Source organism: Rhinoderma darwinii, chromosome 5 (genome assembly GCF_050947455.1).
Source record: "Rhinoderma darwinii isolate aRhiDar2 chromosome 5, aRhiDar2.hap1, whole genome shotgun sequence".
NCBI lineage: Eukaryota > Metazoa > Chordata > Amphibia > Anura > Rhinodermatidae > Rhinoderma > Rhinoderma darwinii.
Window position 1 is genome coordinate 44,548,293 of NC_134691.1, and position 17,587 is coordinate 44,565,879.

A 17,587-nucleotide genomic window follows, 5' to 3' on the forward strand; every position below is an offset into this window, starting at 1 on the left:
TATATTCCCCCTGTATATAGCCCACCCCTGTATATAGCCCCCTGTAGATATAGCCCCTCTGTAGATATAGCCCCCCTGTGTATAGCCCACCCCTGTTGATATAGCCCCCCTGTGTATATCCCAGCCCTGTGTATATCCCAGCCCTGTGTATAGCCCAGCCCTGTGTATAGCCCAGCCCTGTAGATATGGTCCCCCTGTAGATATGGTCCCCCTGTAGATAGCCCAACCCTGTATATAGTCCCCCTGTAGATATAGTCCCCCTGTAGATATAGCCCACCCCTGTATATAGTCCCCCTGTAGATATAGCCCACCCCTGTATATAGTCCCCCTGTGGATATAGCCCACCCCTGTATATAGTATCCCACAAATAGCTCCCCCTATAGTGCTCCACAGAAAGCCCACCCCTGTATATAGCCCCCTTGTACATATAGTCCACCCCTGTATATAGTGCTCCACAGATAGCCCACCCTTGTATATAGCATATACAGGGGTGGGCTATCTGTGGAACACTATATACAGGGGTGGACTATCTAGTGGAGCACTATATACAGGGGTGGACTATATGTACAAGGGTGGGCTATATACAGGGGTGGGCTATCTGTGAAACACTATATACAGGGGTGGACTATATGTGGAGCACTATATACAGGGGTGGGCTATATCTACAGGGGGGCTACATACATGGTTGGGCTATCTGTAGAGCTCTATATACAGGGGTGGGCTATATCTACAGGGGGCTATATACAGGGGTGGGCTATCTGTAGAGCACTATAGGGGGAGTTATTTGTGGGACACTATATACAGGGGTGGTCTATATGGGGGCACTATCTACAGGGGCCCTATGGCAGGCACTATCTACAGGGGGCACAGTATGTGTGTGGGACACGGTGTATGGTGCTATTATAATTAGAGGTGCAGTGTATGGCGCTATTATATGTAGGGGCGTAGTGTGTGGTATAATGATAACGTTATATTTATTTATAGGTGCAGAAATGTAGGTAAAGTGAGAAGCTGAAGACATCTGAGCGGCAAACTGCAGAAATGGGCTGTGACCGGGAGAAGTCATCATAGAGGTCTGGACCGGATGGAGAGGAAGAACTAGAATCTGAGACGTCACCGGTGAGTCACTTAATGTAAATGTTTGTTCTGCCTCTAATCAGTATTGTAGTCACTGTATGATGTGCAGAGAGATGATGGGTGGTATGATTATGATAGGATTTATTTTTTGTGAAACAGCATCTCCCAGCATATCCTTATCATTGTTTGGGCCATGCTGGGAGCTGTAGTTGTACGCCGTACACACCTATACACCAGGGGTTGCACTAAATTGAGCTGTATTTGTGCTGGTGTTGTATATATGTAGTGAGCTTGCTTCTGGGGCTGTATATATGTACTGAGCTTGGTTCTGGTGTTGTGTATAGAACCATATTGCTTGTGAAATGTACAAATGTTTATATGCTCGAGTTACATAAAAAGAAATGACACGTCGATTGGTAGAGAAAACAAACACGGCGAGGGGGAAGGAGATGTCGGGAAAGAGGTTGCGGGGGGCGCCAAACGGAATCTTTGCCCCGGGTGCTGGTGAACCTAGCTACGCCTCTGGCTTCCGGAAAGATCCATGATTACTGACACTGAAGAACTATCTACACAGCTCTGTATATAATATTCACTGATATGTTCTTCATCAATGTACCTGCTGCTCACATACCAATGCTCATTGTGACATCACTACTACATACCAGTGCTCATTGTGACATCACTTCTACATACCAATGCTCATTGTGACATCACTACTACATACCAATGCTCATTGTGACATCACTACTACTATAAGGGCAGCTCTCCCAGGGCGGGGCCTTTAGAATCTTGCTGATTGGTTCTTGTGCGCTGCACGTCTCGTTAATTAGCAAAGTGATTACAAAATGTTGAGGAAAGTGAAGAAAGGTTTGAAACTCGATAAGAGTTCCAGTCTGACCCGGGCCGAAAAAAATATCTGGTAAGTGAAGGAGGAGAATCTCAAGTGTTTCTAAAATGTTTAGATTTCCACAATATTATTAAACACGAGATGATGTTTTGTAGAAACATTTTGTCTCTACGAAGCTTGTCCCTGTTCACACTGGGAATAAATAAATCCTGTATTTTATAGTGTGAACAAAGGTTTATTTCTTCAGGTTATGTAAGAGAAGTAGATATCCCAGATCTGCTGTTCCATCAGGAATCATAACAAGGGATTGTGTGTTTTACCCCCAGAGCTGCTGGATCCCAGCTACAGACAATCTGCCCTGGGATGTTCAGATACTGATTTCTCCTGCATTACAATGACTATTGAGCAGTAATCATATTTGTACAGTATATGTATGTGGAGAATATATATAGACACAGACCTTGCACTTGACATGCATTTAACTTGTGCACAACTTTTCTTTATGTCCATGTCTTTCTGATTAATATTCATGTACATGTAACTCAGTGTAACTCTATGGACTGTAACTGTCACTCGTAGTTTACATTGGAGCCATCACTCCACAAATAATAAATGTATCTCCAGTCTTATAGAGGGAGTTATGAGTATGGGGCCCCCCTCTATTACCTCATATGGCCCAATAGGTCAGTATAAACCCTTCCCTCTTTGGCCGCTTTTGACCTTCCTGACAGAGCCTCATTTTTCAAATCTGACATGTTTCACTTAATGTGGTAATAACTCCGGAATGCTTTTACCTATCCAAGTGATTCTGAGATTGTTTTCTCGTGACACATTGGACTTTATGTTACTGGCAAAATTTGCCCGATACATTCAGTATTTAATTGTGAAAAACACCAAAATTTAGCGAAAAATTGCAAAAATTAGCATTTTTCTCAATTTAAATGTATCTGCTTGTAAGACAGGCAGTTATACCACACAAAAATGCTGCTAACTAACATCCCCCATATGTCTACTTTAGATTGGCATCGTTTTTTGAACATCATTTTATTTTTCTAGGACGTTACAAGGCTTAGAACTTTAGCAGCAATTTCTCACATTTTCAAGAAAATTTCAAAATGATATTTTTACAGGGGCCAGTTCAGTTGTGAAGTGGATTTGAGGTCCTTAGATATTAGAAACCCCCAATAAGTCACCCCATTTTAAAAACTGCACCCCTCAAAGTATTCAAAACAGCATTTAGAAAGTTTCTTAACCCTTTAGACATTGCACAGGAATTAAGGCAAAGTAGAGGTGAAATTTACAAAGTTCATTATTTTTTTCCAGAAATTCATTTTGAATCCATTTTTTTTGTACCACAGAATGTTTTACCCAAGAAATGCAACTCAATATTTATTGCCCAGGTTCTGCAGTTTTAGGAAATATCCCACATGTGGCTCTAGTGTGCTACTGGACTGAAGCACCGGCCTCAGAAGCAAAGGAGCACCTGGTGGATTTTGGGTCTCCTTTTTATTAGAATATATTTTAGGCACCATGTCAGCTTTGAACAGGTCTAGTGGAACTAAAACAGTGGAAACCCCCCAAAAGTGACCCCATTTGGGAAACTACACCCCTCAAGGAATTTATCTAGGGATGTAGCAAGCATTTTGACCAGCCAGTTTTTTTGCAAAAATTTTTGGAACTAGGCCATGAAAATGAATATCTACATTTTTTCAAATAAAATGTAGGTTTAGCTAATTTTTTTTCATTTCCAAAAGAACTAAAGTAGAAAAAGCACCACAATATTTGTAGAGCAATTTCTCCCGAGTAAAACAATACCCCACATGTGATAATAAACAGTTATTTGGACACACAGCAGGGCTTAGAATGGAAAGAGCGCCATGAGGAAATTATCTAGGAGTACAGTGAGCAGTTTGACCCCACAGGTGTTTTACAGAACTTATTGGAAGTAGGCCGTAAAAATGAAAATCTACATTTTTTCAAATAAAATGTAGGTTTAGGTATTTTTTTTTTCATTTCCACAAGGACTGAAGGAGAAAAAGCACCATAAAATTAGTAAAGCAACTTCTCCCGAGTAAAACAATACCCCACATGTGGTCACAAACATCTGTTTGGACACACGGTAGGGCTCAGAATGGAACTAGCACCATTTGGATTTTGAATAGTGTCTGGGCGCCATGTCACATTTGCTGAGCCCCTGTAGTACTAGTACAGTGGAAACACCCCAAAATTGACTCCATTTGGGAAACTGCACCCCCTGAGGAATCATATAGGGGTATAGTGAAAATTTTGATCCCAAAGGTTTTTTGCTGAATTAATTAGAATTAAGCTATGAAAATGAAAAATAATTTTTTTTTCCAACAAGATGTAGTTTTAGATCAACATTTTTCATTTTTACAAGGAATAGAGAAGAAAAAGCACCCCAACATTTGTAAAGTAATTTCTCCCGAGTACGGTAACACCCCATATGTGGTTATAATAGGCTGTTTACGTATATGGTAGCATTCAGAAGAAAAGGAGCGGTACTTATCTTTTGGAGCGTAGAATTTGCTGGAATGGTTTGCGGACGCCATGTTGCATTTGCAAAACCCCTGATGTACAAAACAAAAGTGACCCCGTTTTAGAAACTACACCCCTAAAGGCATTTATCAAGGGGTGTAGTGAGAATTTAGACTCCACAGGTGTTTTTCAGAAATGAATACGCAGTGGATTGTGCAAAGTGAAAATTGCAATTTTTCCACTGATCTGCCTATTCATCGCACAATATGTTGTGCCCCTGGAGAATCTAACCCCATAAATTGTTAAGCGGGTTCTCCCGGGTATGGTAATGCCTTACTTGTGGCCATAAATTGCTGTTTGGGCACGCTGTAGGGCTAAGAAGGAATAGACCGCCATTTTGAGCATGGATTTTGCTTGGTAGTTTTGTTTGAGTTTTGCTGGTATTTCTGTTTATAATGTGGGGGCATGTGTAATCTGTGCGGAGAACATCAGGATATATGTAATCTGTGCGGAGAACATCAGGATATATGTAATCTGTGCGGAGAACATCAGGGCATAATAAGAGGGTATAATAATGGGGTAAATAATACAATTCTCCATAGATGTGTGTTACGCTGTGAAGCGATCCGTTATGCACAGGCCGGTGTAACACTGATAAACGGTTTTCTTTCTTATCCCCCTTTTGTAACGCTCTGCACCTTTTGGGGACTTTTTCTCCTTCGTTGTTTGGGAAATATTGCTGGGAAAGTTTTCCGCTGGTATAATACGGGCGCCCTCGCTTCCAGCGGATGTGCTATGTCCCTTCCTTTTCCTAGTTCCTAAATACTAGGGCCCTGAAACTGAAGGAATGTTCCCCTCCGGCCTGCACATTCAGATGTTTTTTCATCACCGCATTACTAGTGCCGTAACTTTTTTGTTTTTCAGTTGATTGAGCGGTGTGCAGGCTTGTTTTTTGCGAGACGGGCTGTAGATTTTATTGGTACCATTTTGGAACACATACGACTTTTTGATCACTTTTTATTTCATTTTTTGGTAAAGGAAATTACCAAAAACAAACAATTCTGGAATCGTTTTTTATTGTTTTTTTTATCGGCATCCACAGTGCGCCATAAATTACATGTTAGCTTTATTCTGCGGGTCGATACGATTACGGCGATACCAAATTTATATAGTTTTTTTTTATGTATTGCAGCTTTTGCACAATAAAATCACTTTTTTTATAAAATCATTTGTTTTCTATGTCGCCATATTCTAAAACCCATAACTTTTTTATTTTTGCGTGCACAAAGCGGTGTCAGGGTTTATTTTTTGCGGGACGGATTGTCGTTTTTATTAGTACTATTTTGGAGTAAATGTGACTTTTTGATCACTTTTTATAGCATTTTTTGGAAGGAAATGTGACCTAAAAACAAAGATTCTGGCGTTGTTTTTCATGTTTTTTTTTACGGCGTTCACTGTGCGGGATAAATTACATAATAGTTTTGTAGTTTGGGTCGTTACGGACGCGGCGATACCAATTATGTATAGTTTTGTTTTTTTTTTATGGGTTTTCCCATAATAAAAGACTTACTATGGGAAAAAAGTCAGTTTAGCTTTATTTTTATTTGAAATGTGTGTGTTTTTATTGCTTTACCACATTTTTATTATCTTTTTTTTACTTTTCTGACTTGTCCCACTAGGGGACATGAGGGCCTGATGCCCCGATCGCTACTCTAATACACTGCACTACATACGAAGTGCAGTGTATTAGCGCTGTCAGTTATTCACTGACAGCAAGCCTATGAGGACACGCCGCAGGCGGGTCCTCATCGGCTCCCGTACAAGGCAAACTCGGACGCCATTTTCTGGCGTCCGATTGCCACAGCAACCCAGCGATTGCATCACTGGGTTGCCGGTAGGGTGAAAACCTATCAGATGCTGCGCTCTATTGAGCGCAGCATCTGAGGGGTTAATCTGCCGGATCGGAGAGTAGCTCCGGTGCTGGCAGTTACAGGAGGGTGCCAGCTGTATAATACAGCTGTCACCCCGCGGTGATGGTGCCGGCTCTGCTTCTGAGCCCGCACCATCACTGCGCCGTACATCTACGGCGCTTTGCGGGAAGCACCTCCCGACAGCGCCGTACATGTACGGCGCATGTCGGGAAGGGGTTAATGGTGGACAAGCTTGTAAGGGCTGTTTGCATGGAGTAATAACCCCCACTACCCTAATACTGCTATTTAGATATGATTTATGGAGGAATGTGTTGTATTATATATATATATATATCTCTATCAGTATATTTATGTACTGAATGGCCACTTTCTTAGAGACCCCTGCACTTTCACGGTTAGAGCTTCCCTTTATGAAAATTAGACATTAGTCATTAGACCCTGCGGTGCAGCATTAGATCAAGTATTTGTATGATGAGAAAAACCACTGTGCTCACTATTTAGCAATGTTGATTTCTACTTTATTCAGCATAAGCAGTAGTGGGATGTGGAGTGTTAACCTACGGCAGTTTCACGTGTACCCTTATACTTTGTAAAGGCCTCGGCGTTATATAGAAACAAGGCAACTTTAAATCGTACATTACAGTGATACATAAGACACAACAAATGTTTGGACAGAGTCTACGCAGTTACATCTGTATAAGATGAATAGAATAACATACTTTAACTTAAAAAATGCACTTAGATCTTTGCGATCAATAAGACCTAATGGAACGAGGGCTTCCGCCTGTAAGATCAATTTCTGCCTCTTTTTTGAAGCAAAAGGTTATGTCTATTCCCCCCCTGTGAAAGCGTGTTTAATGCACAAAATGCCCGCAATCCACATTCCCCTGGGATTACCTCCATGATATGTAAGCATGCGTTCACTAAAAGGAGGAGATCCCTACCTTGTACCCAATAGATCGTACATGCTGCCTGAATCTCTTGAATATCGGGTGGATGGTCCTCCTGATGTAATAGAGATTACAGGGACACATGACAATACACACAACAAATTCAGTTCTACAGGTAATGAATGATGTTATCCACTTTAGTCGTCAAGCCTCCTAATTTCAATCCTTGCACGATTGAGTTGGCTGCAGAATCTGCAGTGTCCAGATCTATAATCTCCTCTCGGAGCCAACTCAATCGTGGAAAGAACCTGAAATAAGGAGGGAAACTATAGTCACACAGTTTAACCGCTTCCCGACCGCCCACTGTATATTCACGTCGGCACTTGCTGGGCTCTGTGCAGTGCCGACGTGAATTCACGGTGGGTGTTAAAAGCGCGATCCGGGTGTCTCAGAGTAGCGCTGACACCCGGATCGCGCTGTTATCACCTACCTCTGGTCCCGGAGATATGATCGGGACCTGATTAGTTCAGGTCCCGGTCATGTGATCGCAGGGAAAGTGTGTTGTAGCAACGAACTGGAAAGTTTGTTGCTATAACAAAGTGGAACGTTTGTTGCTACAACAAACTTTCCCGGGGACCGATTGCGGGTGCTGCAGTCGGTTATAAGGCAGAACCGGGGGCCATATAACAGCGCCCGGGTCTGCCATGCACAGCAGCCTATGAGAACCAGCCGGATGCTGGCTCTCATAAGCTTCCTGTCAGTGTGACTCTCAGCGTCACACTGACAGTTTATAATACGTTACACTACCTAGGTAGTGTAATGTATTATAGCAGCGATCAGTGCTGCCAGGCTTCAAGTAAAAAGTAAAAAATAAAGTAATAAAAAAGTTTTATAAAAGTGTAAAAACAAGTTATAAAAGTTACAAAAAAAAAGAATGCTTTTTTCCCTATAATAAGTCTTTTATTATAGGAAAAAAATGAAAATGTTAAAAAAAAGTACACATATTTGGTATCACAGCGTTCGTAACGACCCAAACTATAAAACTATAATATTATTTTTCCCGCACGGTGAACACCGCAAAAAAAATAAATTAAAAAACAATGTCAAGAATCACTTTTTTTTGGTCATCAACCCTCCCAAAATATAGAATAAAAAGTGATCAAAAAGTCGCATGTACCCCAAAATAATACCAATAAAAACTACAACCTGTCCTGCAAAAAACAAGCCCTTACACCGCTTTTTTGACGGAAAAATATAAAATTATGACTCTCAGAATACACAAAAAATAAATAATTTCATCAAAGTGATTTTATTGCGCAATCGCCACAAAACATAAAAAACCTATATACATATGGTATCGCCGTAATCGTACCGACCCGCAGAATAAAGTAAAATGTCATTTATACCGCACGGTGAACACTGTAAAAAAAATATACGAAAAACATTGTCAGAATTAATGTTTCTTTGTCACTTTGCTTCCAAAAAAATCTAATAAAATGTGATTTAAAAAAATCACATGTACCCTAAAATGGTACCAATGAAAAGTACAGATTGTCCCGCAACAAATAAGCCCTCACACGGCTCCGTTGGAGAAAAAATAAAAAAGTTCTGGCTCTCAGAATATGGCGATGCAAAATGTGCAGAGTGTTCCAAAAGCGGATAAGATTGGGCACCATTTATCAGTGCGACACCGGCCACATATCTGCGAATTATTATTTATGTACCCCATTATTATACCCTCTTATTATGCCCTGATGTACTCCGCACAGATTACATATACCCCCACATCATAAACTGAAATACCAGCAAAACCCCAAACAGAACAGTTACCAAGCAAAATCTGCGCTCCAAAAGCCAAATGGTGTTCCCTCCCCCCACAGCGTGCCCAAACACCAGCTTACGTCCACATATATGACATTTTATATCTGGGAGAACCCGCTCAACATTGTATGAGGTATTTGTCTTCAGTGGCACAAACTGGGCACAATATATTGTACATTAAAATGGCATATCAGTGGAAAATTTTAATTTTCACTTTGCACCATCCGCTGCGCATTAACGCCTTGGCGCACCACGACTTAATAGCATGTCGTGGTGCGAGGGGTTATTTATGGAGCGGGCTCATGCGCTGTGCACGCTCCATATTCTGCAGGTGTCAGCTGTGTATTACAGCTGACACCCGGGACTAACGGACAGGAACAGCGATCGCGCTGTTACAGGAGCCTGTATAATGACATTATACTGCAATACATTAGTATTGCAGTGTATTGTACCAGCGACCTAATGATCGCTCGTTCCAGTCCCCTAAAGGGACTTTTGGGAGGTTTCCACTGTTTTGGTACCTCAGGGGCTTTGCATATGCGACATGACACCCGAAAACCATTCCAGCTAAATTTGAGCTCCAAAAGCCAAATATTGTTCCTTCCCTCCTGAGTCCTGCCGTGGGTCCAAACAGCAGTTTATTACCACATATGGCGTATTGCTGTAATCAGGACAAATTGCTTTACAAATTTTGGGGTAATTTTTCTCCTTTATTCATTGTGAAAATTAAAAATTTCTATGTTTTTTCAGAAAAAAGTAGATTTTCATTTTCACGGCCTAATTCCACTAAATTCAGCAAAAAAACTGTGGGGTCAAAATGCTAACTATACCCCTAGAACAATTCCTTGAGGGGTGTAGTCTTCAAAATGGGGTCAGTTTTGGGGGGATTCCACTGTTTTGCTTACTCCAGGGCGTTGCAAACGCGATATGGAACTGAAAACCAATCCAGCAAAATCTGCGCTTCAAAATCCAAATGGCGCTCCTTCCCTTCTGAGCTCTGCCGTGGGTCCAAACAGCAGTTTAGTACCACATATGGGGTATTGGCGTGAAGTAGCTTTACAAGTTCTGGGGTGCTTTTTAATCTTTATTCCTTGCAAATATTATTTTTTTTAATATTTTTTCAGAAAAAAAAGTAGATTTTCACTTTCACAGACAAACTTCAATAAATATAGCAAAATACCTGTGGGGTCAAGATGCTAACTATACCCCTAGATAAATTCCTTGAGGTGTGTAGTTTCCAAAACCGTCTCACTGTTTTGGCACCACAAGACCTCTTCAAACCTGACATGGTGCCTAAAATATATTCTAAAAAAAGGAGGCCCCAAAATCCACTAGGTGCACCTTTGCTTCTGAGGCCGGTATTTCAGTCCATTATCACACTAGAGCCACATGTGGGATATTTCTAAAATCTGCAGAATCTGGGCAATAAATATTGAGTTGCATTTCTCGGGTAAAACCTTCTGTGTTACAGAAAAAAATGTATTACAAATGAATTTGTAAATTTCACCTCTACTTTGCTTTAATTCCTGTGAAGTGCCTAATGGGTTAAGAAACTTTCTGAATGCTATTTTGAATACTTTGAGGGGTGCAGTTTTTAATATGGGGTGATTTATGGGGTCTATCTAGTACATAAGGCCCTCAAAGCCACTTCAGAACTGAACTGGTCCCTGTATAAATAGCCTTTTGAAATTTTCTTGAAAACGTGAGAAATTGCTGCTAAAGTTCTAAACGTTGTAACGTCCTAGAAAAATAAAATAATGTTCAAAAAACAATGCAAATATAAAGTAGACATATGGAATATATAAAATAGTAACTATTTTGTGTGGTATTACTATCTGTTTTACAAGCAGATACATTTAAAATGAGAAAAATCATAATTAACTCTTTCAGCACCCTGGACAGTGACTATCTCCTGACGTCGCGTACCGGAATTTTTTTTGCCGGGTTCGGCCAAAACGAGTTCGGCCGAACCCGGTGAAGTTCGGTTCGATTGTCCGGGTTCGCTCATCTCAAAGACACTCCATTTGGATGTTTGGAAACAGAAAAGCACGTGGTGCTTTTCTGTTTACATTCATCCTTTTGACAGCTGGTGCGCTGTTTCAGTCGGTTCGCACGGAAGTGCTTCCATGCGACCAGCGTGGTTTTCACGCACCCATTGACTTCAATGGGTGCGTGATGCGCGAAATACGCGGAGATATTGAGCATGTCGCGCTTTTTGCGCAGCTGACAAACGCTGCGCAAAAAGCACGGACTGTCTGTACTGCCCCATAGACTTGTATTGGTCTGTGCGTGGCGCGTGAAAACCACGCGGCCCGCACGGACCCAATACACGCTCGTGTGAATCCCCCCTTATTACCACATAAAGAGACACATGTCAGATTTGAGAAAATGGGGCTGGTCATGAAGGTCAAAATGAGCTCGGTCTTGAAAGGGTTAAGTTGTTATGATGGTCCTCAATGGTTGCTTCTAGCAAAAACAGAGACGACATTATACTTTATAGTTCTGTCTGCCAAGTTCCTGGATCCTATAAGACATCCATACAGAATATGTGCACACTGATTCCAACTAATGTACTTACCATTTGTTTTCATCCTGATGGAATAAATGGGATCTGTCAGAGGAGACATTGTTTATTTATTGTATTGTTTCCATGTATAGTAGATGCAGTATACAGAATACATTCAGCTTTCTCTTTAAAGTCACTGCTAATGCTGCATGTACAATAATGATCCAGTCATTCAATGTTCTCATTTTCCTAATTATTTATTCAACTTTTAGGGCCGCCGATGACGAATCGGAAGAACGCCTCCAAAGGGAAGGCAGACAGTTCAGTGACCATCTTATAAACCCAGTGATCACCGATGTCCCTGACTTTAAGGAGAGATTATCTGGAGAACTGGTCTTCCTGAAAACATCCCAGATCGTCCATGGAATCTTCTCTGAGGTAATTGCAGTTCTATGTATCTGACCAGCAGGTTGTATATGAAGAGATGATTGTATATGGACGAGTGTTATTTTCATAAATGCTTTATGAATGTCATCAGTGAATATATTCAGAGTAATATTGGTCATACATCTTCCATATGTTCTGTCTGATCTCCAGGTTGGGCTGAGAATGAAGCTCTGCTGTGAGAGAAGTTGTAGATCTGTCCAGTACATTGTACAGCACTGTCCTCTGTATACAGCAGTGGTGACTAGTAGCTGTATACAGAGGTTAGGATAGGGAAGGCTATATATAAAACCAGTGTATACTCCCAGTGTGTAATTCTGTCTCCATTTACTTACGCAGCTGATTAAAAAAGAGAAGATCGGACAAAAGAGGGAGAAAATTATCGAGTTTAGGAGAGCGCCTCTAATAACAGTGCTGGCTGTAATATCAAGGCAGCAGGATTCATTTCTGGCGGAGGAACTCCTATGGATAGATTACAACCCTCTAATGGATGAATTCATGCCTAGAAGGTAAGGGATCATGGGAATTATATATCCTTCCATATGTCCACTAAACTGATCACATTACCATAGAAAACCTCACTAATTTTGCAGTAATGCATCATATGGTATATTGCCACAAGTCTTATCTACTATAAATCTCAATATACTTTGTGTTATAACAGCCCCCTCCCCCATAATGAGCTGTGTAATATGTGGTGCTGTCTAAATAAAGGCTGATAATAATAATATGAACTATAATGTAGTAAGAATTATAACTTATAATATAGAGAAATTGTTCCAACAATGATTCTCCGCTAAATCTTATTCTCTGTCTTCTTCATTTCTTGCAGGATGTGGCCGGTGTCCAAAATCAAGATGGCCACAAAACAGCTTCACCAATTATATCAAATTGTGTCTGTGGAAACTGAAGGAGAACATTTATTTCATGTTCATTCCCCAAAAGAAGAACGTGACAAAACCTTCCTTCAGTGGGAATATATAATCCATCACATCAACCAGCAGGAACCTGTGAGTCAAGATTTTATCCACTGAATTACTGGGGTTTTGTAGGTTTAGTGATGGAAAAGGAGAAATTGATGGCACAGAACAAAGAGACTTGTATTAGGACGTTCTGGTGAAGTCTAATGGAGATTGAAGGCCTTCTCCTGTATCTTTGACATAATGTTTCCTGCAGCTCAGCCGCTCATGCTTTATTAGGGTATGTTCACACGTACACGTCCGTAACGGCTGAAATCACAGAGCTGTTTTCAGGAGAAAACAGCTCCGCAATTTCAGACGTAATGGCAAGTGCAGGCGCTTTTCGCGGACGTAATTGGAGCTGTTTTTCCATTGTGTCAATGGAAAATGTCTCCAATTACGTCTCAAGAAGTGACAGGCACTTCTTTGACGCGGGCGTCTTTTTTACACGCCGTCTTTTGACAGCGGCGCGAGTAAATAAAATGACCGTCGGCACAGAACATCGTAAAACCCATTCAAATGAATGGGCAGATGTGTGCCGATGCTTTGGAACCGTATTTTCGGACGTAATTCGGGGCTAAAACGCCCGATTAACGTCCGTAAATAGGGTGTGTGAACCCAGCCTTAATAATAATAATAATAGTAATAACCTTCATTTCTACAGCAGGTATAATATATTCCACGGGACAAATGAGCGTCCCCTGCCCGTTAGCGCTTACAATCTAGAGATGCCGGATTGTGGGGTTCCTTGTATGTCACAAATAGGAACTAACGTCTTTATTCATTGTCTTTCACAGTTTCATCTTGATGACATATTATCTGCAGATACAAGGTATGTTATTTATTTCACTCTCATCATTTTATTTTATGTCTTTTTTATGTTTTGTGCTGGGACATGTAGACCCCACAGGTTATATTAATAAATGAGGCCCTAGAGGCTGAGTCAGGACAAGGTACCATTTTTTTAATTAAAACATAGTATAAATTTAAACCCCAAGTATGAGAAATAGGGTAACATAAAATTCAGTAAAAGAAAGGACTGTGTCTCCAGAAGTTGTTCTATAACATGCAATAATTCACATATCTTTTCATTTTTCCTTTTTTGCACTTCACAGGTCAATGGATTGGAAATTCAATGAAAAGATCCGTAATATCGATCCTGAATGCTGGATAGAAGAGGAGAATATAAAGAGAAGTAAGTCGTCTTTTATAGTGTGTATGGTGTCTGTACATCAAGCTCTTATAGAAAGTGTGACTGCAGTTATTCCGTCTTCTCCTGGATAAGACGCTGCTTCCTATGTGAATGTCATGTGAACAGAAGGTGCTACAAGACGAAGTAATATGCAGGAGTTTAGTATCGGAACCTGATTACTTTACACAACCCGGGTAATAGAGGAGGTTACTGATTAAGGGGTCCCCCTCTATTATGTCCATATGCCCTAATAAATCTTAAATGTGCATCGCTGAATACGCCGTTCTCTTCAGAAGAATACACAGGGGGTCTAAATCTAATTTAGAGGAAAAATACAATGCTGCCGCTCATGGAAACCAATCATATCTCTGCTTTCATATTTTAACCTTCAATAGTACAATGGAAACTTAAATTTGATTGGTCGCCATAAACAAAGTCAGCTGTTCCTACCTACAATTGTTTATATACATTATTCCTGTATCCTTCTGGGCGGCCCACAATATTTACTAGAATATTACTGGAGCTCGTCCTCACTCAGCGATAGTGATGTACACCGCACCCCACCCCACCATACACGTAACCTGTGTGTACAAAAATTCCAGGATTTAGGCATGATGAGGTTAAAAATGCAATAGGCACTCAAAACCACAGCATTCACAAACAGTTGTGTAAATGGGTAGTCATAACTATCCATTCACTGCACAAAAAATTAACCAACACTGCAAAGTGTGAACGAGGCATAGTTTATATATTGTAGGTATATAAAGGTATTGCAGGTACTTTGTGTTGCGGCTTTATAATTGTGTTATTTTGTTTTAGGGGGCTGGCTAAGAATGAGTGATGATGTCAGATATTGGTGGAAAGTTGCTAAATCTAAAATCTCTGGAAAGAAAGTCACTCAAGAAAAAAGTAGAGAGAGCAAAGAAAGACCAGAAAACATTAAAGAACCCTCCTCTTCTTCATCATCTCAACCAGAGAGCTCAGACCCAGAGCCCACCGTGCAGGATGACCTTACAGAGCTAGTCCTGAAAGAGGTAGAAGATCCTAAGGAAAACATCAACTTATTAAGATCTGAGGAGCAGGACCTGAGAGAGAGGATCATAGAAGTGCAGAATGGACAGATTGTGAGACCACGCTCAAATCTCGGGTTAACATATGACAATGATTATACAACAACTTGGAGACTATCTGGCTGGTGGGAAATGATCAGCCTATAATTCTGCTTTATCAGAGGGTTACAAAATCAGACCCTTCCATCCGCTTTCAGGAATCTGTTAGGAGAATTTTCCATTCTTATCAATAAAAATTCAATGATTCATCTGAATAAGTGCTTCTTTTATTCTTGCGGCAAGGAGACAAATGGCAGATCAGCAGTTGTCTGAGCTTCATCACATAAGCACACGTTTATATAGGCTTTAACCACAACCAGGTGACATTTTGCACATGACAGTGAGTATCTTACACAAAATACTAGTCTAATGCAGTTTTGCTTCATATAGCATATTTTGACACTAACAACTGAAACTGGGATAAAGTTGAACTTCCTTAAAGTCCATCTGTCTCTATTGAGAAATCCAACTGCCCCAAACTTGAAAGCAAAGCATATTTAACACTTTATCAGAAAAATCATTTCCTGAGAAGTTCTGCATAGCTCAGTGTATATTTCATTTCATTGCATCAAATAAGCATACATTTTAAATAAAACTTTCCTAACAGAATCTCAAAAAACCTAATGTTTACAATTCAAAAGTGCAAAGCAGGAAAAACAATCAAAAGTTCTTTGCAAATATCAGAACTTCCCGCACCGACCCGCACCATGTGTGCAAAAAGTAACATCTTTAAAAAAGGGTTTCATGAAAGAGAAATAGCAGTACAAACAGCTATCATTTCTATATTCTCTCTATCAATAAAACATAACCTCGTCTCAAAGAACTGTTTTGTGTGCTTTTCTAACAAAGGATTTGACCAATCCATCTCAAACAAGTAGTTAACTTTGGAATATTCAATGGGTTATCGAGAGACGGATAGTTGTACAAGATGTTAGGGCTTGCAGGGAGATTTGATCCACTTGTTGTGGAATTGTCCAAAGTTAATAAGATACTGGAACAGGGTTATAGAAGTTTTGAATAGAATTTATAACGTTGAGATAGATTGCAGTCCAATTACATGTATACTTTGATGTAGTCTTGGGACAACTCTAAATAATTCCCCAAAAAGATCTCTAGGGTGTAGTTTATATATTGCTAGAAAAATGATACTGGAACAATGGATCTCCAATGAGCCCCAGAATGAAGGTAGCGGTCCTGAGATACATCCATCTTAAAGGTATTACATGTAAAAACATGAAGGCAACTAGAAAATGTTCTCAGCAATGGGGAAGATGGTGTAATGAGGTGTCCCCAGATGTTAAAAAACTGTTTGGTTGAAAGCAGGAAAATAAAATAATAAAAAAAATATATATATATTTATTTATTTTTTTGCTCTATTTTTATCGTAGGGGGGGGGGGAATGTAATTTTTTTCAGTGCGAAGCAATTTTATAGATGAAAATTATTGAAAGAATTTTGTATTTGAAAGAAGAAAATTTAAAAATGTAAAAAAAAATAACTTTTGGAATAAACAAAGTCTGTGTAGTTAAAATTTGCAATAGTACCCTAAACGCAGGAAAATAAAAAATAAAGCAGGTCCACATGTCGGTATAGGCAGTCAATACAAATATAAGATTTGCGCAGCTCATGCTTAATTGAGATTTCAGACAAGGATTGAGAATGTTAGAAGACTTGCTGCTTTAGTCTATTTTAAGGGTATGACCAGACGTCTTTCTACAGACACTGTCCGCATCAAAGCCGCACATAATCTGTGTTGCAGATTTTGTTGCGGCTTTGCCTAAAATGTGCATAAGGGCTTGTTTACACGAACGTATATTACGTCCGTGCAACGCGCGTGATTTTCACGCGTGTTGTACAGACCTATGTTAGTCTATGGGGCAGTGCAGACAGTCCGTGAGTTTTGCGCAGCGTGAGTCCGCTGCAAAAAACGCACGACTTGTCCTATATTTGTGCGTTGTTCGCGCATCACGCACCCATTGATGTAAATGGGTGCGTGAAAACCACGCATGTCACACGGAAGCACTTCCGTGGGACAAGCGTGATTCGCGCAACAGCAGTAAAAAGTATGAATGAAAACAGAAAAGCACCACATGCTTTTCTGTTTACAAACATCCAAACGGAGTGTCATAATGATGGCGGCTGCGCGAAAAGCACGCAGCGGCGCATCAGATGGTTATGACACACGGAGCTGTTAAGTGCCGTTTGCGCACGCAAAATGCCAAGTTATTTGCGTGCGCAAAACGCACATGCTCGTGTAAACCAGGCCTTAAATTGATGCGGATTAGCCGTTGCGTATTCAGGTGAAGAGTACTTCCC

The 17,587-nt window shown here is 40.4% G+C and overlaps 1 protein-coding gene across 2 annotated transcripts in view; it reads left to right on the forward strand.

Moving 5' to 3' along the window:
* LOC142652380 (uncharacterized) overlaps window positions 1–15,453 on the forward strand; it is a 32,229-nt gene extending 16,776 nt beyond the window's left edge. Inside the window, exons 1-7 of one of the 2 annotated variants that reach the window (XM_075828014.1) lie at window positions 1,882–1,996; window positions 11,841–12,006; window positions 12,352–12,521; window positions 12,845–13,022; window positions 13,769–13,803; window positions 14,087–14,166; window positions 14,983–15,453. In XM_075828014.1, the coding sequence (XP_075684129.1) occupies window positions 1,923–1,996; window positions 11,841–12,006; window positions 12,352–12,521; window positions 12,845–13,022; window positions 13,769–13,803; window positions 14,087–14,166; window positions 14,983–15,380 (1,101 nt within the window). In that variant the 5' untranslated portion in view covers window positions 1,882–1,922 and the 3' untranslated portion in view covers window positions 15,381–15,453. Of the gene's footprint in view, window positions 1–1,881; window positions 1,997–11,840; window positions 12,007–12,351; window positions 12,522–12,844; window positions 13,023–13,768; window positions 13,804–14,086; window positions 14,167–14,982 lie in introns of those variants that run through there. The other variant, XM_075828013.1, reaches the window with a different exon arrangement.
* Window positions 15,454–17,587: the final 2,134 nt, after the last annotated feature.